General features: G+C 40.3%; 1 protein-coding gene across 1 annotated transcript; it reads right to left on the minus strand.

Moving 5' to 3' along the window:
- Nucleotides 1–60: 60 nt before the first annotated feature.
- On the minus strand, nt 61–9946 carry STOM (stomatin). The gene is made up of 7 exons (XM_088525365.1): nt 9781–9946; nt 5819–5922; nt 4986–5058; nt 4596–4678; nt 1543–1746; nt 949–1083; nt 61–667 (listed from the first exon to the last, which is right to left on the minus strand). Exons 1-7 carry the CDS (start codon nt 9839–9841, stop codon nt 473–475), a joined length of 855 nt encoding a protein of 284 aa, XP_088381491.1. The 5' UTR covers nt 9842–9946; the 3' UTR covers nt 61–472.
- Between the last annotated feature and the right edge of the window lie 11493 nt (nt 9947–21439).

A 21439-nucleotide genomic window follows, 5' to 3' on the forward strand; every position in this document is an offset into this window, starting at 1 on the left:
CAAGAGAATATAGTTGGGACCTTTCCCTTTCCTTTACAGGGCCACAGGTCCTTTCATTAAAGGAAATACTTCTCTCAAATTACACATGGCTTTGGAAAGTAGCCTCTTCCCAAATACTGGATCATCTCCTTATTCTCAAGCCCATCGGTTGTGTAGACTATTTGAAAAGAGCAGGCTACAGATTATAGGTTTGTCATCCAGGACACTATGAACTCGTGTTAAGATAACAATTTGCTTGTGCTAATTCTGGATAGATTTTGGATTTTAAATATTTTGATTGCCCACATCAACAAACATTAGATACAAGTTTCCTCATCTTATACTCAATAGAACAACAACAACAAAAAGGTATCTCAGAAAACCCACTTACGCTAACAAATGCCTTAAGCTTTAATACACAGACAATTCAGCTTTGCAGACACTCTGTGGGAGGAAGGAAACCAAACCAACAAACATCATCTTTCCGCCACATCTAGCGATTTACACCTACGATGCCCTGCAGCATATCTATAGGCAAGGGAAAGACGATGGTGGAGTTCTTTTCTGCAGCAATGGTGGTCAAGGTCTGCAAATAACGGAGCTGAAGAGCAGCAGGTGACTCTGTAATAACCATGGATGCCTCTTTCAGGGCCCTGGAAGCGTTCATTTCACCCTCCGCTGCGATTACCTGAGGCACAAAATGAATGAAATTGTTTGCTATTGTGTCAGGTATCTTCTTTCTCTGATGCCTTCAGTCTTAAGTTATAAACCAAAAATGTCACTCATTTCTCTGATCAAGTGACTTCCCTTTACTGTATTTTTTCACTGGTTCTGTCCTTTTGTCATGCAGAAGCTACTTCTATTTCCTTTCAAGTCCCCATATACCTGTTCTTCCTCATATTCAGTATCAGGGTGCCAGTTTATACATACACCCTCTGCCAATACACACACACACAGTGTGGTTATTACCTTGGCTCTTGCCTCCCGGGCAGCTTCTGCCTCTGCAGCCATTGCTCTCTGCAGCTGGATAGGTAGTTTCACATCCTTGATCTCCACACGTTCCACCTTAATGCCCCAATTATCCGTTGCCTCATCAAGGGTAGCCTATTTAAGATAATACAGTTAAACCATTCACCTGGGTGCAAACAAATGTCCAAATTTGAAGAAGGACTAAAGAAATGAATTACCTTACAATTCTTAGATTTTCTGTGTAAAGGCTTTAGTATTTACACTATGCTTTTATAATTATCCAAGCATGACTTAAGTGAACACTTTAAAACAAAGCTTAATTAGAAAGGGGCTCTGTGGCATCGTTCTCTTCAACAGTGCAGAGTACTGACTTACTAATCCAGAAAAGTCTTCTCCTGCACCCCTCTTCCCACTTGTCTCACTGGTACATATTTGTTTTATTCACTTATGTTGACTATGTAGAATGCCATCTCAATAGCTCTTTTGTTTTGAATCATAAAGCTTCTAAGTGAGAAGCCACATCCTCACCTATATGTTACCCAGGGGATGCTTAACTGATGATTCAGAGGATTGCTAAGGCCAGGTTCCTCATACCTGCATGCTGTGAGCGATCTCTTCGCGATCAGAGAGAATCTGAGAAAGGTTTTTGGTCCCCAGAACATTCCTCAGAGTGGTCTGTGCTAGCAGGCGCGTGGCAGAGTCAGCGTTTGTTATGTTTGCTACAGCAAGGGTGGCATTCTGGACTCTGTAATAAACCACTCCATCTACGTTAACTGTCACAGAGTCCTTGGTCAAGATCTAAAAAGCAATGAGGAAAAATATAAGATAATTAAGCAGAAAAATTATTGAATCTATTGTTTTACTGGACACAACCCTAATTTTCCCAGAGTAAAGTAACTGCGTTTAAAAAAAAAAAAAAAAAAAAAAAAGAAGAAGAAAATTCCCACCGGAACACACATGATCTTTCATCAGGGAAACTTTGCTAGTTGCATAACAGCTGAGGTGTTTCAGCAAGACTTCTAATAACAGACATACAGGAGGCAAGTTGACTGTACAGGAATTCAAGAGGTGCGCACAATTAGGGACCAAGCCTCAAGAATGCTGAATAAACAACACAGGACTAACCTTCCAAAAATTATTTTGTTTAAATGCAGAGATATGGGGCCATTCCATTAAAAATGGGTTAAATCACACTCCCAAGTTAAAAATGCACAGCAGAAACACTGAAGAAAGGCTCATTCGATGTTTTCTTCAGAGAAAGAAGGTTAATGCTAGTAGTACCATTGCAAATACAGGACACGAGATCCTCACTGCCGTTTAACTTTAGTCACAAGACTATTGACAATGCAAGATGTGCGTGTCCGGGTGCGTCAGTTTATAAAACAAGAGCAAAACAGGCAACCTATTTAAAAAGCAGGTGAGGAAAGACGAAGTGCATTTCAGCTGGGAGTTTCCCCTGGTGCAGGTGCCAAAGTTACTGAAGCAGCTCTCGGTTGCTGTTTATTCTGGGACAGGGAAGGAGGGGTGCCAGAGCCTCCACCACGGCAACAGCTGCGCAAGTCGCGTTTTAGAATTGCAGAAACTTCTTAAAAGGGAACTTGCTATATAATGCTCTACGGCAGAGTCCCAGCTTGTGACTAATTAATGTCCTGACATGCTGAAATCTGGCAAGTACTTTCCCAGCTTCAGAAGAACACTGCTTGTAGGTATAGAATAAAAACATCTAATCCTCTCTTATTACTACAGGACATTACAGTCAGAAGCTTACTACAATCCACAGATAATTATATCCCATGTGACATAGCCACCCAAATAGAGCAAAAAGCACTCAGCTGCATGAATCCACTTATAAAGACAACATCTTAAGTTAAAAATAAAAAAGAAAGAAAAAAGAAGGAAATAAAAATCATTATGCAGTTTTACTTCCATGGCACTTGTTTGAAAGATGAGGATTAGGAGACGGTGGCATCTCTTGCTACCGAGATGCACTCTTTCCTCATTCGCTTGCTGAAAAAAATGTGTTTTTCCATGTTTTACATGCCAACAACAATAAAAGCAAAACTATAAGCTGTTCACATGGCAATCTAGCTATTTAACTGTCTCCTTTAATGAGCTAGCACAACACTGCTAAGGTATCAGTCTTACTCGGGCATTTAATTAGAAATCTCTCATATGATCCAGAAGCTTCCTGTCCTTCAGGGTACTTCCAGTTTAAATGTCACTGGATGCTATAACAGTATGTGGTGATTTCTTAGACAACTTGCAGAGGAAATCCAACTAGTGAACAACCTCAGGACAAGATTCAAGGGATTTACTGAACCTAACTCTTGTATGTTAAGCAGAAGATGTTCTTGCAAAGATAAAAAACAGATTCTCTTGAAGGTTTAGAAGCAAAGTGACTAAAGGAAGAGGCTGTGCTAGAAGGAGGCTATCATTATTATTTTTGACTTAAAACAAACAAATAAAAGCCATATGACCATGGGAAAAGGTCAAGACTTATTTGCTTCAAAACTTACTTGCTTTGTGTTTCCTCAATCGATTGGTTTTAGCATGTTTTCACAATAGTGTAAGGTAAAACAAAATACATTGTACAGATCAAAATATATTTTTGCTCTTACCTATTGAAAACCAAACAAACCTAAACCCATATACGTAATTTAATCAAGTCAAAAAAAAATCTGTAGAACTGATGGGTTCGCTAATGTTGCATCAGGAGCAGCAATCCCATTATGTCTGCCAGTGATTAGGTTTCCTCCAATTACCCTTTAGACTACACTATGACAGTTACCATTTGTCTTAATCTGCAGCTAATGATGAGCCATGAACTGACTGGCAAATATGACAGAAAACAGATGCACCAGACAGGCTGCATCAAGTAGTTTTGCGTTTTTGCACCAGATACATGAAGGATATAGTTATAGTCATCAACAAGCAATTGTTTGAAAATTTCATTTTTTCAGAGGACTGTTTGTTTTTTATTCTTTTCTTATCTGGTGGGTCAGCATCATTTAATTCCAACTAGCTTAAGGCTGTTCAGAAATTCTGCTTAAAAACAGCTCTAAGAAAAACAGACGGGAAATATATTGGTTACCCTTTTTTGTATTTTTTTAGGGCACTGAAGCCACAGGATGTAAGATGGAGCACAGCTTCATAAAGCTGCTATGTGTAGCAGGACATAGAATGTATATACTAGACCCACGTAAACTGTAAGACAGTGGACCGTTAAAATGAGCTTCTATTAATAGCATTTGGTAATAATTTCATCCCATTATTTTAGCTAGTTAATATTTATCTAGATAAATTGACATGAGAAAGATCACTGCTTTTTTTCCATATTTCACAGAAACAAAGACAGAATCAAGCATGAAGTCCAGCAGTCTTGATTCCAAATCACTCCCATTTCAACTATTAGGCAGGATTATCTTGCTTGTTCCTTAAAGGACAGCATAATTTGTTTTCTTTCAGGTATCATCTCTTACTGAACCTATATCTAGGCTATATTCTTCACAGTACATTGAATGTACAAATATAAAGCAAAAATCTACATGAAAACCACATGCTACCCAATACGGAGAGGGCGCAGGAAGAACAGACAAGCAGCAGCCTGCTAACGCTTCACACGCACCGCAAAGGAAGCGCACGCCTACCTCTTGCGGTGGAATATCGAAAGAGATGGTCCTCATATCCACTTTGATGAAGCTGTCAGTGCAGGGCAGGACAAAGAACAAACCTGTGTGCAAAATCCATCCAATGCGGTTGACAATGGGTCATTCAGATAAACAACAGTGTCATTACTTTTCCTTTGACATTCTGCACTTTTGATTCCATCTCAAGAATATGCATTAAATGAGGAGATTTGGGTAAGACTCACAGATAATTAGTTTACTGTCTCTTTTGTGTAAAGTAACAGTACCTTCTCATTAGCAGTTGCAAAATTCTTCAGAAATCCATTCACTAGTCTAAATATAATGTCTTTACATAGCTATTATTTTGTGAATCACTTACAACAAATATTAAGAATGCAACACAGGACCTACCTGGTCCCTTTGCTCCTCCTTTTAAGATGCGTCCAAGTCTGAAGATGATGGCTCGTTCGTATTCCTTTATAATCTGTAATAAAGGTTAGATATTATGCAGGGGTTTTCATAAGCCCAGAAGCCCTATTATGGATTCCAAACTACCTATAAAATCATATAAAATGCAACATGCATTACATTTCATTTCTACACTGGATGCTTTTGAGAATTTTAGCCTAAACTTTATCATCAAAAGCAAACAACAAAAGGAACAATAATGAGAATTTTCCCAAAGAAATATTCCTTGGGCTGAGGCACCATATATCAAGAGCAGAAGCAGCAACAGCTCCACCTTGGCAGGACCGATCACTAAAAACAGCCATCAGGAATGTCCTGGCAGCTAGATGACAAATTGCACGGGGACAAGATCCAGCTCTAATTCTGATGGGCTCTATTAGCCAAAACAAAGCAAGAATTATTTCCCCCATTCTGGAAACTGGAAAATATCAAGTTCAAGCTTTATTATAGATGACACATTCTTCTAGGAATCTGTCCTGAATACATACACACACTTACGTATTTATATTACTTTCCTTATGTTCTCCCTTAGAATCAGTCTTCCAAGTCTTCCAAGTACTCCTTTCAAACTAGCTTATATACTTATAAAAACTGTGTAGCAGTAAAGATTACTAAGATGTTGGTGATTGCTATATACTGTCTGCTACAGACCAAGAAAGAATAGTTTTTGAGGGTTTTTTTTCCCTTTTTCTTTCTTAAGATAGTGAACAGTAACAAACACTAAGAAGATCCTCCATTGTTTAAAGTTTTAGTCCAACTTTCCAGTGAACAGTTACCTTTATGCACATCCAGATTGATACGGGAAATGTAATAACAGTGAAGAAAAGTGAAACAACCACCAGGATCCATCCACACAAACCAAGGCCAGCATTAGACTCATCTGGAAGCAAAAAACAGAAATCAAGCTTTTAAAACCAAGCATGCCTGTTAGAAAAAGCAACTACATCGGTCTCTTTAAGTTGAATAACCATTGAAATGCATCCTTTTTAGGACTACTACACTGGCCAGACTCACTAAGTTAGTTCAAAAGTCAAATTACAAGCCAACACACACAGTAGCTTGAATTTCATAAAGTTATTCAATACTTTCGAAGGCATTACTTCCGTAATTTGTATCCTTCGTTATAATAACCGCCAAGGACATGTCACGCGATCGCATTTTGAAGTTTCTCTATGGAAAGTTAACTCAGGATATTGCTCCATAAAGTTATTGCTGCATAATGGAAAAACCGAATAGCCAGACCTGCTGTGGAAGTCGAGGAAATGTAACCTCTGCATATACCGGTATTAAGCAACTGGCAGCATTAGGCAACACCTGTAAACTCATTACTGACGGGAACGTATTCTTTTCATTTTGCAAGTTATTAGTCCATCTAATATGAAAAGTATTCACAATCTACATGGATAAGGAAGAAAAGCCTCTTCCTCTCTTTCACTATCTTTTGTAAAACTAAAGGAGTTAAAGATCTACTCTATGATTTAACATCAAGGCTTCAACACCACCAAATTCTCCATTCTTAGCAGAGCTATAGCATTAAAGAAAATATTATTCATACATTTGATTCCCTGATGAACACGAAGTGGAAGTTAAAACTCAAAAAAAGTTCAAAAAATGTAAATTTTCAAATTTTCAAATTAATGCACACTTTCAGCAGCAACAGCCCTCCCACTAAACATAATGCACAGTGCAAGAAATGCTAGAGATGCTTGTCCATAAAATCACACGTGGAACACAAGCAGCATGCTGAGCTGTACAAAACGAGCTTTTCCATTCCCAACATCTCATCCCACAGCATTTCAGTCACTTCTGTAACAACTGAAAGTCTGTCAGGCTTCTTGGGCAGGTTCATTGATACGTAACCCTAAATAACATCTACTTGGACAGCTCTGAAGTGAGACTTGCAAATAAATGTGGACGGGGCAGGGGCAACCCAGCGCCTCATGTGGGCTACGCGGATCCCAGACACCCCGCATTCACCCAGCACTTCAGCGCTGGCAACTGCGGCCTCCTCCCAGCTCTGTAACCTCTCATATTTCATATTGCGCATTTTTTAAAGAGAGGAAAAATGCAGGATCTTAGGGTCATGCTCTGCTAAAACCAAAGAGATGTTCCCTCCAATAAATTCCCAAACAACTAGGGAGCAATGAACTTGCAGCATATTTTGTGATCCAGAGGGAGCGCATGAGTGAAAAGGCCCGCCCTGATTTCTTGGCCTCTCATCTTGTTCAAGATGAGCTCAAGAGAGCTAGAATGAAAATAAGAAAAACTGCTTTTGTAGCCAAAGACTCTAGAGAACTGGGCTTCGCTTCTCCATGCAACTGTTCCAATTATTAAACCCAGAAAGGGGAAATGCCATTTACTCCTCCCAAGGAGGAAAAGAAACAAACAAACAAAAAAACTTGAAAAGCCTCATTTATATAACAGATGTATGATCATTAATATTTAAATATATATTAGCAGTTATTGTTAATATACTGTAATGCATGCAGCTGCTAAAGAAAAAAAAACACAAGAAAAGACAAAAGATAATGGCTTCAAAAGAAACACCATCAAAAACACAGATGATGATACAACTATGCAGATCTCACCCTTCCTTAGTTAAATAAAAGCCAAAATAAGGGCAAAGATTCACCAACACTCCCATATTGACATTCAATGTTCCAGAAATGGGCATTTGTTTTAGATTTACATACAATGTTTAGTTTCCTTAAGATGAATACAAATGCTTAATAACTTCTTTTAAGCTATTTTAGCTATTGAGGACAGATAAGTTTTCAAAGCAACTAGTAACTTCTCAACTAATAATCTCTAGCTTGATTTTGCAAGTGCTAAACATTGTCCTACACTTCAAAAGCTTAAATCCACATCCACACTGCACTTTTCTCACCCTCCAGCAATGTTCTTGCTTTTTGCTATTGACACATTTGTAACTCATACCTGGAACTTAATCAGAGAGACTTTATATGGGGAGAGTCTGCAATAAATTCTGCCTGTCTTTAAGAAATAAGCCACAAGGAGAGAGCAAATATCAAAAACATTTTAATTGAATTAGCTTTGGACATCTTTAAGGCTGACGGGAATACTTGCCACTGCTTTAGTGAGAAATTATCACTTGGCTCGTTCAACAATATCAATAATTTATAACACACACCTAGAGCTGGGGGCTGTGGTGAAATAGGAAATTATCTTGTTATTGCTGGAGGTGCGACACTGGATTCTTGTCTTTCCCGGGCTAGATTGGGCAATCTGAACAAACCTTTCCGTGGCCATAGCAAGCGCGGGCTCCTCCTGGGTGCTGCAGTGGGCGAGAGCCGCCCCTCAGCACCACGCACAGCCCAGGACACACTTAAAACCAAACCCGTGTGGGAGATGAGGCTGGACTGAGCACGGGCAGGAGCCTCCACTTTCACACGCTACCTCCAATGCAGGGCGGCCAGAGTGTGATCCAATTATACGACCGTATTCAAGTGTTTGCTGATTAGCACAGACCGCTACTTTTGACAAGAACACAATGTTTCTTCAGAGTATCTCAGAGCATTTCACGTGGGAGAGGTCCAGAGTTATCATGTCTGATTAATCAAATTATCATGTCTAATGCCTGTTAGAGTGTAGATACTTTATTATGACAAGAATAATTGCCAAGCAGCTTTAGCTGCCAAAACAGCATAAACCACACAGAAAAGGCTACCGGAAAGCAGGCTCAGTAGAACATAAATTGGAAAGCTTGCAGAGGCACAGGGGAGGAGGCCAGGATCACAGAGACCTCTGCTAGTTATTAATAACCAAAATACTTAGAGAATGAAATGTGGGTCCTTTCCCACTCCAGGCATGTGCCATTAGGCACGAGGCCCGAACAGATCTACTGATATTTATACACCTCGGGTTACCCTTTGCAGATAACGCTGCCTTGCGCACACGCTTCCTTCACCAGGGGCAACAGCCAACACGCGAAACAAAGCGCCGCTCGGCTGTAACCTGTTGCTGGACATCACACAACAGAAAAACGCTGCAGCTTCAAGCGCTGACCAAAGCTGAAACCGTTAGTGACCTTTTTTCAGGGCACTTCTGCAAACCTTGCCCGAGGCTGCATTAGCATCTATTAACCCCAGAGCCAACAGACCCTGCGGTAACTTCTGCCTAGTGCGGGGGAAACTGCTACGGCCGCGGGTCCAAGCGAACCGCGGCCTCCCGGCCCGAGCGCAGCAGCTGCCCCTGCGGCCGCTCCGAGCCGGGCTCCATCGGCGTCAACAACCGCCCTCCGGCTCCTCCCGCTCCCGACGACGCTCCTAGTTATTTGTTTATCGTAGTGACCCTGCCCTGCAGGGAGAACGAAACCAAACTGAAAGAAAATCCCAGAGTTGCACAAGCGCGGCCAGCTCCCGGGCCGCTCTCGCCCGTTCTTTCCTTGCTGGGGTTGAACAGGAGCCCGCGGCACCGCGGGGCAGGCGCGGAAAGTTGCGCGTTTCCAACCACCTGTGCGCGCCGCGGCCCGCGCTCCCCGGGCCCCGCCGCGATCGAGCTGCTCGCGGGGCCCTCCGGGGCGGCGAGACGGAGCCGCTGCCCGCTCTTCCTGCCGCCCTCCGTCGGGAAAGGAAACTTCGCCCAGAGACAGGAAAAAAATACAATTTAAAAAATAGAAAGGCAGGACGGCGCTTGCCAGCACGCCGGGAAGCCCCGACGGCCGCTGTGCCGCTCCCGACGGAGCGCGCGGAGCTCAGAGCTGGGCTCCCCCCCTTACCGTCGTGACCGTTGGCTCCCCGGCGGCCCCTGGGCGGCATCCCCGCTTCCTTATCGTCCATGGCTGCCGCTGTCCCCTCAGAGCAGCCGCCGCCGCGCGAGCGTTGCCGCTTCTGTCCCCCTCGGGGCACCAGCGAGGCGGGCGGGCCCGCCCCCGCGGCAGCGCCGCCCCGGCCCGGGCAGGGCCCGCGGGCTCGCGGCGGCCTCGCGCCGTCGAGGCGGCGCTGCCTCAAGGGGGAGGCTGGAGCCGTTAGGACCGTTAGAGCCGTTGAAGCCCCTCCCCCCGCGCGCTGAGGCGGCTCTGAGGCGACGGCGCCCGGGCGGCCGGGGGCGAGCGGCGGGAATATGGCGGGGGGAGCGGCGGAGCGGGCAGCCGCGTTCCAGGGAGAGGTCGAGGAGCAGGAGTGTGAGGAGGAGGAGGAGCAGGAGGAAGAGCAGGAGGCGCCCGAGGGAAAGGGCCGAGAGCAAACGGGGCGGCGGCGCCCTGAGGTAAGCGGGCTGCGCCCTCGCCCCGCGCGGCGAGCAGCGTTTGCGGCGCCACCGGCCACGCGGTCGGTTTGCCAGAGAAACCAAAGGTGGCGGCTTTTAACGCGTAAAAATTGGTGTCACGGAGAAACGGACAGGGAGCAGCTCTCGGACATGTGAGTTTTAGGCCGTAGGCTGTTGCTTTTCTCATGTACTCCATGCTGCTGCCTGCAACCCTTCTGATGCATATCTGAAGATAATTAAAAGAATCTAACAAAGTGCTTCCGAAAAATCCCCCACAGGTTTTGGGTATTTCGGCTGTTATCCCTGAGTTAGTCCAGGACGGGGAGTTTTCTCAGCGCATACACCATTTTGAAGGTGCCAAAGCTGTGGTGTCTCCTGCCCTTCCATAGGGGCCACCCTACAGAAACAAGGTGTGTGGTTTCACGTGTCACTGCACAACCGCTGCTGAAGCATCGTCGCATTCGAAAAAATTCAAACATTGAAGCCCTCTGCTAGACTGCATTGGGAGCTGGTAGAGAACCAGATAGTTCACAAATTTCTTTAATCCCTGCTCATGTATGGGATATTAATGGTCAGAGAGGGGCACGTGAAAACATGCCGTTGTCACACTGCACTACTCTATAGTGCATAACTGCTTTGTAAAATGCTTTGCAATTTGTGAGTGACAAGCTTTATTGGGCAAGCTTTAGAGTCCACAGAGGTTTACCTTTAGCGCTCATGTTATAGTTCTGTGGTTAGGCGCTTTCTTGGAGGTAGACTGGATTTTGCTTTCCATTATGAAATTATTAAAACCTAGAGGAGCAAAGTTTTTTAGTTAGGCCCCGTGAAGAAAGGTGGGCATGAACAGAACACTGATTGCTGCAAAGTAGACTTGTTTCTTGAGATCCCCATATGATATGAATGGTGTCAATGGAAGAGCGTGACCAAAGCAAAAGGATGAACATCTTTTCTGTAGTTGGCATGAACTCCTGTTCACTTCTGACTGATAAGCAGTGTAACAGACTGCGAAAGGGAACACAGAAACTGAATTTGCATGACTTTTTGTAATTCGTTTTTGTCCCTTCATTACATGCTTGTGGGTAGTTGCTATAAAGGCCTTTATGAGTGCTGACACCTAGTGTTCTACTATTAGTAATTTCTTGATTTTTTTTGTTTATTTTATTTTATTGCTTAAATTTGGTAAAGAGTTTAGCTACACTCTTGCAAAAGTAATTAAAACAAGTCTGTAGAGGGTGGACGGTGAATGAACCACTACAGGCAGAAGTGGTTCCACCATCTGTTTTACTGACCTGCCAAAATCTTGTGCATGGTACACTTGCAAGTTAATGTCCAAGGTGATTTAAATGAGATGATTCTCTGAGGTTCAAGATGTTCATGATGAGGTTTCCATTTCTCTACCCTGCAAACCACACATAAGAAAGATGGAAGAAAATGCTAAAATGTCCCAAACTGCTGTGGGAATGGCAGAGCTAAGGCACATTTTTCTGTCTCCCTTCTTCAAAAGGAAAGCAATGCATTTAGGGTAAGTAAAAAAGCAAGAGACACAGACTGTCACACACTAACTACAAACATGTAACAAAGAAACGTGTTCCCACCCTTTAATGGAGGAGGTCAAGGATAGATATAGATGTGAAAGCAGATCAATTTTAACCTGTCCATGGGAGAACCTTGTAGGGATAATGACATAAGGGGCAAACAGATGCCTGCTGTTGTTAAAATGGGATATGCTGTGATGCAGGCAGATCAGAGGCTCCGTTTTGACTGGGACACATTCGCAGTAAAATGGGACATGACATATTAGAATATATAGTGTTGTGGTTAGTAGTAGCATAAAGATGAAAATGACTGTAGTTTTCTCTGTCTTTTGGTCTTCTGGCAAATAGACTGCTTAGCATCTTGGTGTGCTTGAGAAGGAAAGAAGGATGTGCTTGAAAGGGATCTCATCCTGCTTCTGGGAAAGCACGATTAGATATGCTATGATGAACCCTTGTCACCAATACCAAATGTGGCAGTATAAAAATCTGAGCTGGTGCTGAAAAGAAGATACAATGCTTTTAAAAACAAACAGGAACTCAGCATTATTAATTATTAAACCAATTACCATCATTAATTTACACTGAGTTTCAGCAAAGAAGAGGGAGCATCTGTTTGTTTGCTCTATCATTAAAGTCAAAAGTCTGCAGCCAAGACCTTTTCTCCTTCATAAAGCTGGCAATGTTACCTCATCTAAAGCTGTAAGAGCTTAGTAGTGTCTCATGTACTGATGTACAAATGTATGTTGGCATTTTGCACAGCAAACAGAAAGCTTTTTATCCAATTTTTTAATGGGACCTCATTCCCTTTCACTTAATGTCATTGGGCTTTTGCCAATAAATTGGGAAAAACAGTTGTGGCTGGCAGTGCTGCTGGTCTGTGCGTTATTGCTGCCATCTACTGCTGTAGTGATTTAGTGTTTTAGTGATCCCATCTGCTGTGATTTCACACCTGTGGTTTCTAGTTAGCCAACATAACTCAGCCTCTAGTTTTCATTCATCTGTGTGAACTGAGTGATGTTGTCATGTCATTTAAAAGAACCTTAGCTTTTCTTCAAGTATTGAAGTTGAGAAATACATGCAGAATAAGAACAGTTAGCTGTAGTAACTCAGCCAGAAGTCTTTTACCAGGCAACAATGAGATGCCTCTGTTGATCAGAGTTAAAAATCTGATGCAATTCTGTGAAAACTTCAGTGTAATTAAATTCTGAGATATTGAGGAGATTGAAACAAAGCTAAAATAAGCTCCTTTGCTTAAAAGGAGTATGAATGTATGTAAGCCCTCCAAAAAGATCTCAGGAACCATGTGTCTTTGTCATTTGTTCTGCAAAATAGCAGGAGAGAAACATTACTGACTTTTTAAATTCTCGATCCAAATAATTTCTGAGAACAAAACACTTATTTCAGCCACCTGTGCTTAAGTCCATTGTGATGCACCACTGAACTTCACAACACTGCTGCAGAATGTGAAGAACAACCATATGTTCAATTTATGCTTCAGTGGCTTTCATTTTTGCTGTGGATCAAAATTTCAATGGCTTGAATTTTATATTCTGAGGACTATAAATGGAAAAGTTACAATGCTTCTGAATGTAAGAGAGTAAAAGGTAAAACACTATGACTTTCAGATCTGGTCTAAGTGGTTGGACTATATTTGCTTAAATTTCCTAGGTTCCACTTGTTAGATGTAACAGGAGGTGCTTTAATAGCAAATAACCAGTGCAAGGGTGTCATTTTGTAAGTGTAGCAATTGTTGAGGTTATCAAATGGACTTTTTTATTCATTCATAGAACCATAGAGTCATTAAGGTTGGAAGGGACCTCTAGATATCATCTAGTCCAACTACCCTGCACATGCAGGGCCAACCTATTCCTTTCCCTTCATCAATTTTGAAGAACCAAATGAAGCAGAATATTTGGGGTTGGTTAGAAACAGCATTTGTATGAAGCACATCAACCTTGTAAATTCCTGTTTTTTTTTTACTCCTCTGTAATTTATAATAGGTATGTTTATGTACCAGGTATTGATTATTAATATATGACAGGTTTTCTTTTTTGTGTGTGTGTGTGGAAAAAAGAAATGGGAGCAGTATACATACTGGCCGTTAGATGTCAGAAGGATGTTAACCATGGCTACTGCTCACAGCAGGTTTTGTGAAGCATTTATTCAGCATATTGATTTTTGTGATCCCAGTCTTGTGTTTCTGAAAATTCTTTCCTAGAGTAAAGTTGTAGTCCATAGTGACTATGGAATAACATCAAGGGCTAGTACTTTAATTATCTTTGATTCCTACATTAAAAAAAAAAAAAAGTTGCAGGAAATGGAATGCATAGCTTCCAATGCCATCTGGAGCTGCTTGTCCTATCTACTATGTTTTATATGTGATGCCAGGCCCGTACACGCTCTTCTGAACTCAGGAAGCTTTTTGTGTTATCAGTTTCCCACAGGGGTTGCAAATGACAATCTGGTAACAATGTGTTTCATACTGCTTTTTTGTGTTTTTCCTAACTTACTGTAAATTTTCTTCTGCTATCATTGTTTTCCATTGGGTGTTCACTTTTCGTTCAGTCTAATTAGAGGTAAACTTAGCTTAGAGCATATTAGGACATTTAATGTATACTTAGCTGATCCACAGGTATTTAAATACTTTGCTGAATTGAGGCTAGGTCTCTGGAGGACTTGTATTTTGCTTCACATTATATATTTGCAGTAGGTCTGTGTGCATGTCTTTAATTTTATTCTAAAGAACAGTTAGAATCAGTTTCTTGAATCAATTTCTCATATCTTAAACTAAGTAAAACCAGAATGCTAACTAAACAATCATTTCCAATGTTAAAACTGTCTGCATTTCATGTAGTTGGATTTCTTTATATCATAGGATTAATCCTTTTTAGTGGAAATAGAACATGTATATGTTGGAGTTAGTAGTCCCAAAATAGGAATATATTAAAATCAGATCTCTTTAAATAGAGTAATTTCTCCCACATTAAAAGGCACATTGTTTAAAACATCTCTGAGACCAGGAGGCCCACTATTCCTGTGTTGTTTACACCTACAGAATATATGAGAGACTGATCAGATGGAAACTAACAGTTGTTTCTAACATAAACAAATCTAGCTCTACATTTTATTATTGCAATAATTGCATATGTTTTAATCTAAAGCAAGTAAGGGATACTGAAGTTTCCCAGTGCTCTCAGGCAGTTTTCTTGTCCAAACTATGTCCTATTCCCTTTGCCGTTTCATATGCTGGTCAGGTGTGCCGAGCTTTTACTTGTCCTTTCTGTTCCTACCCAGAATTCAGCTGGCCAGCTAGTGCTCTTTTTGATTTTTCAATATAATGATTTCTTTGCTTCTGTAGGAATGGCAAAAGAGAAAAAAAAATGTGTTTAACAAAACAGAAAAAGCCTAGGGTAATAGGAAAAAAATACTAGAACAAGTCAAAGTCATCAAGGTACCTTAAAGCAGCAGTGGATTATCACTTTAATATTAAAGAAATCTGCTTTCAGAAAAAGTCCTCAGCATGTCACTGAAATTAGATGTTTTCTTACATTTAGATAGCCTGGAGTTTTTGGCACTAGTACCTACTGCATCACTAGAATTTAGGAGAAGAGCTGTCTCTCTAAGACACTGCTGGAAGGAGATACTTGCAGAATAAGAGAAAATTGTGTTACTGGAAGAAAGGATATTAGTGCTGCACACTTCATTCTTTTTTTATGTATGTTACAGTTCTATATTTTAAAATTGAAATGACTGTGTAAGATGCTGAATGAATTTCAGGCCAAACAGTATAATCTAAATCTGATGGTGTAGTAACAAAGTCTCTCGGGACCTTTTATATTCAATTTGCAATCAAAAATAGTCATGTATGTTTCCACAAGCAAACGCTTATGTCTTACTAGAATGATGAGTGCGTAGTTCAGATACTACCCTTAAACTTTGGGCACTGTTAATTCAGCTCTGAGGCTGTGTGGGTGACCTGCAACAAAGCACCCAAGCGACTGCTCCGTGTTCCCTTTCTGCACCCCTTTGCTGCCTCAGCAATGCTCTGCAGGGCTAAAGGTAAAGCTGAGACAGGGCAGCAGTGATGCAGTTCAGCCATGACCAGCTGGAATAGGTATTTTACCACCTTCTTTGTGTTTAAGGCAAGCACAAAGGAGCAGAAGAGCACTAGCCAAGAAAAGAATTAATTGGTTTGTTTGAGAAACTAGTGTTAAGTAAAGCTGAAAGTTTGTGAACAGATTTGATAGAGAAACTGAGAGATCCATGTTGTGTTTCTATGGAAACTAGAGTTTGAGGTTTTATCTGGTGAGATTCTAAAAAGAGAACAAATTTCCTCTTTTTTTCTCATTTGGGTAGACAGAATAAATACATAAAAATCAATATTGCAAAGTGGTTTTTGGCAGATAGTTAATAAAGTGCTTCAGGATGAAAACTGCTATGTACATGTAAGGTGACGTGTCTGTCTTAAATGGCAGTAATGAGCTAACTGATTCAGGATACAGATTGCTGGTGAGACGCAGCAGTCCAGCAATCAAAATGTCTGTATATGTATCCAGTCACTTGTGTTCTTGTAGTATTATTTAATTATTGTGTTTAATATGAATATGAGATCAAAGCATCTTGTTTAGTGTTGCCAGCTGTTTGTGGAAATTTCCTGTGTGCACCTATGCGACTTTTCAGGCTTGCCTCACCATATTTCTTTTTGCTCATTTTGCCCAGTCCCCTCCACTGATAACTGTGTGCCCGGCCCTGCTGTGGCCTCTGTTCCACCTGCCCCAGGTTGCCACGTTGCTCTGTAGGTTCCTTTGAGCTCCGTCCTGCTGCCGCAGCGCTGCCGAGCCCCTCTGAGCTGCCCTGGGCGCAGAGACCATGACATGCACTGCAGCACAGTGATGACTAGGATGAGACTAACAAATACATTAATTGTACCCTAAGTGTAACATGTTGGTCAGAGATGAACGCTATGATTCAGTAACTCACTGAGCTATTTTTGTCACCACTTTTGTGTTATTTGATTTCACTTTCTTAATCAACACAAATCAGTTGACAGCTTTAGACTTATTATATACAATCTATTCCTTCTCACTTTCTGCCAGATTTTTCAGCAGTTCACAACAGATACTGATCCTCACTTAATCAACTTTTTGTTCAGAAGTCGTCTTGTGCTAGCTGTGATTTATTTGTTCCCAACTCCATGAGCCATGCAAATCGCTTCGTTATGAAAATAGCGTGTGTTCATGTTTAGAACTGCTTGAGACTGACCTGTTTCCATCTTTGACAGTTTTAATACTGAGTGCCAGAGCAAATGAAATAACATATGTATTTGCACTTTCATTTTAATGAGGAAAAATGCTGGATTAAGGATATCTGAATACTAATGTGTGCTATTTTCCCTCACACAAAGGGAATCATACCCTTTTATATGGTGATGCTTTCTTACAAAGCAACAGATGGCTCTAGCAGCGAAGAATAATGAATTTTCTGGGACTCTCTCACCTTTTATGTGTGTTGTTCTTTGTGTATGTATTGTAAACTCTTAGTATAATCCAGGTGTTTGCAGAGGATATACTGATGGATGAGAAATTTTGAAATACAGTGTACACATGGATAAAATACCCTGCTTTACTGTATGTCTCTTACATAGGTGTGAGAGAATTAAGCATCCTGACCAAAATGTAGGAGAAACTTTTTTAAAAAAAAGACTGAAAATCTGAAAATTTAAACAAGCTTTTGTTTTTTCTCAGTCTCGAAAGAGGAAGTAAAAACATACTACAGAATAAATTGTGGTATTTGTTCATAAGCAAGGAATACTTACAATTTTAGAAGAACCTCCTTGAGATTTGAAGATCATTGTTTCAAATTCAGAAAGATTTGATTAGTTTTCAGAAGGTTCTGTAAAAGACTATGTGGTGTCTTCTTCTGAGATAATCAAAACTTGTATTTTACTATGCTCTGGTTCAGGAAGTATTTAGCCTATTTTAAATAAAATAGATAAAATAGGTTCTCTCCTAATTGATTCCTTAAATCTAGGAGCAATATGAAAAATAATATATTCAGGACTTTTTTCATTCCACCTACTAGGAGAACAAGAGCTGTCTGCACACCTTATCTCTTCTCCTAGCTCTTACTTTGGCTCATCTCTTTTTGCACTGTATTACATGAGAAAGCTGAGTGTCACGTTTGCTGCTATTTCCTGTGAATGGTAGATACAGCAGTGTTTTACAAGCATCTTGTGGAAGTGATGTAGAACACTGCTTTTAACAGCAGCTACTGAGCAGCCCTAAAGTTCAGGGTTTTCTATTCTGGCACAGCTTCCTGATACTGAAAGTGACATCTTTCTGTTTTGACTAATCTGATTTGCTGCTGTAAAGTGATTGAGCAGAATAAACTGGTTGTCTGAAGCTTTAGCACAAAGTAAAAGGAATAATTTACTTAATTTGAGAGAACTTTAAAGATAAAAGCAGTAGTTAATAAGAGGAAAATTTACACTCTCCATTGCACAAATCCTAATGGAAATAGCCTGGTTCCAATTAAACAGTATCTGTAAAACAATGTTATTGCCCTAGCTTTATGAGACTGATTGAGCTAATGACTAAAATTATACCTGTGGTAGAGTCACAGTTCAAAAGAGGGGAGAAAAAAAAAAAAAGACATACAAGCATATTACTTATTTTAGGCCTTCATAATTCCACCCTAAGTTCACTCTTGTATGCATTCCTCCAGGAATTTAGGATGCTGGTGCAAGATTATAGAAAGCTGAAATGCTAGCCAAGGGCTTGAAAAGGATTAATTATAATAATAATATCAGAAGATTTTTTTTAAACTTTCCTGATTTATAATCTGGCAGCAGAGACAGAGAGCTTAATCAGTACAGCATCTCATACATTTCTGAGGATATCGATGACCTTGAGTAATTCTTGGAAAATACGAAAGCAAAGAGCTAAAAGAAAATATGTAAGTGCTTTGAAATCTAGTCTAGCTAGAGTACTGACAGTATAAATAATTTTTGCATACTTCCACCCTCTTTTTCTTTGTGTATCCCACTCCTTATAAGGGACTGCACAAGCTCATAAACATGTATCTTTCTGAAGTTTGACTAATAAATCTTTTCTCTGTAATTAGCATCCCTGATATGTTAAAACAAAGGGAGAGATCTACCATGTTATACAGGTGCTTTTGGAAAGTAATTTGCTCAATTGCTTTTCCCCAGTTAGCTAAAAATATTGAAAAGAGGAGATCAGAAGTTATTTCATGAAAACTGAACAAAACATGAGGGCAAATGTAAAGATGCAGCAAAGGGTAGAATGGCTACTTGAGCCATGGTCTGGATGAGCAACATGTTTCATTACTGTGCAGAGAAACAAACCTCCTTAATCCAGCTTTATCCAGGCTCCATATGAGTATCAGAGTATGCAAATATGTTGCTAAACGACACAGATCTCCTGAAATTGTAGGAAATACATTTTTTAATAACGATTTTGGAACTAGACAATAAATGCTTTTTAATTCTTGCAATTCTGTGTGCCTATTGGACCAGCCATCGACAGATTGCTTTAAAAAATTGATTCCAAGCATTAGTTCAAATGCTGAGACCTATTCTAGCATTTAAGTAGTTATTGCAACAGATTTAAATCAGTTTAAGCAAGAGGAATTTCTTTTCCAGATAATTATCTCTTACATCGTAACTTGGTAGGATAGAAAAGGGAGTGATTGCTCACTCAAGATGCTGCAGAATGGTGATTTGTGCAGATTCTGCATGGACTGGAGACAGCTGAAACTACAGGTCAGGTACAGTCACTGCTGGTGAGGTTATCCTGTTATTTAGGTACTGAGAAGGGACTCAGTCCGAAGGTGACTGAAGATATCAAATATTTTAGACACAACTGTTCATTTTGGAGCTAAGTCTGCAAGTGGAAAGGGGAGGAGAATGTGCCTGTGTATCTTGTCCGCAGCTTAGCCAGCCAGGCAAGGGCAAGGCCATGGGGTGCAGCCCTTGCCACCCGGCCCTCGTGTTTTAGTGTTTTGTTTATTATGCAACATGTCCTGGGATTGCTGCTGCTGAGTGAAATCTCCTACGTCCCTGGAGATGCCAGCTTCATTATGCCCATTTTACAGATGGCTAAAGAAGGAATTTGCGTTGATTTTCAGTCACATACTGCAAATTGCTAACAAGGCTGTAATAAGCATACGGTCACTGATTTTAAGTCACTCATAGTTTCCACCTAGCAGCTCAGGCTCTCTGCCTTGATGGAGGTATAGTTCCTTAGCAACTGCATCTTGTGTGTTTACTTCTGGATGTTTTAGGAATTCTATCCACCCTATAAATATAATTGTGTAAGTCCTGTTTGAGCTATTATTAAGATTTCAGCTGAAACTGAGACGGTAATTCCAAATATATTAGCTGAACATAACAATTACAACAAAATATATATCCCATAGGGCAGCAATAATATTTTTTTAAAAAGAAAATAGAAATGCTTAAACCATTATACTATCTAACTTACTTGACAAAATCCAGTTGGCTAGAAGGTTAGATAAATTTGATGATTATGTTTAAATCACTGGATATCCTGATAAAGAAACTTTTCAAGAGGATATTGATGTTCACAATAAATCTCATTAGTAAAGTACAGCTTTAGATGCTTTTATTTGAGCTTTCTTTAGAGCTGTCAAAATGACTCTTTAGTCAATGGTTTTTATTGCTTACCACTATGTAACATATGTTGAGAAGCTGATTATCTGATAATAGAACAATTTTCAGTATGCCATATGAAAGAAAAAATTTACTCTTATTTCTGCTGCTTCAGCAGGACAATTTAATATCAAATACATCTGTTCTTGCTATTCATAGCTAAAGTAACATGAAGGAGCCCCAGGAAGATATACCATAATGGGATTTTTCTTTGAAGTTTTTGACAGATATATTGCTTCCCACTGGGCTAATTTTTGCCATATTTTGAAACTTGTTGAAGAGGAAGCCTCTTTTTTTTTTTTTTCTTTTGTTAGGATTATTGCTGTTAATTATTTTACTTATATAGAAATCAGAATTTTTTTTTTTAGCCTACAACTTTACAAAATAATGAGAGAAGCTTGGTAGATGCATAAAAAACAATCTGACTTGACTGCATTTATTTTTATATTTTAGTTGAAATTGGTGAATTAGGATAAATTTTTGTCTATAGTATGCAATACAGATATTCCTGAAAAGTGACTGGTTTTCTATGTGCAGTCTCTTTCCTTGCATTTAGCTCACAGCATTTTCCTATAGAGTAGGGTCTGAATTTGATAAGAAATCCCTAAGGAATTGTTACGATTTCAGTAATTGCAACTCTTTACTGGTATTGAATATAAAGCCACACACAAGAAAATGCAGAGGTATAAATCAAACTCTGACTTATGCTCCATTTAAGATCTTGCGACACTTTCTTTGCAAGTGCTGGACTTTGTCTTGTCCAAATTCCAGTTACAAGTAGTTTCACTCCACATCGTTAAATTCCCCGGCTATGTCTGTGGATCGATCTGTCCACGCTCTAGATAGGAGTGTGAGCGGCAGTCAGATGCCCGGGACCATATTAGAGGACCATGAGTTAACAGGGAGATATCAAATGAACATAGATAAGGAGGGCAACAGAGCTA

This window comes from Tinamus guttatus, unplaced genomic scaffold (genome assembly GCF_059628265.1).
Source record: "Tinamus guttatus ecotype Peru unplaced genomic scaffold, ASM5962826v1 Tinamus_guttatus_pri_ptg000226l, whole genome shotgun sequence".
Taxonomy (NCBI): Eukaryota; Metazoa; Chordata; class Aves; order Tinamiformes; family Tinamidae; genus Tinamus; species Tinamus guttatus.

Bases quoted from the DNA above. Each gene is read 5' to 3' on its own strand.
- STOM (XM_088525365.1), bottom strand. From the start codon at position 9,841: ATGGACGATAAGGAAGCGGGGATGCCGCCCAGGGGCCGCCGGGGAGCC. The intron at 1,747-4,595 runs GTAGGCGTGCGC...ATTGCTTTTTAG, and splicing joins TCGATATTCCACCGCAAGAG to ATCTTGACCAAGGACTCTGT. The intron at 668-948 runs GTAATAACCACA...TTTGTGCCTCAG, and splicing joins CCCGGGAGGCAAGAGCCAAG to GTAATCGCAGCGGAGGGTGA.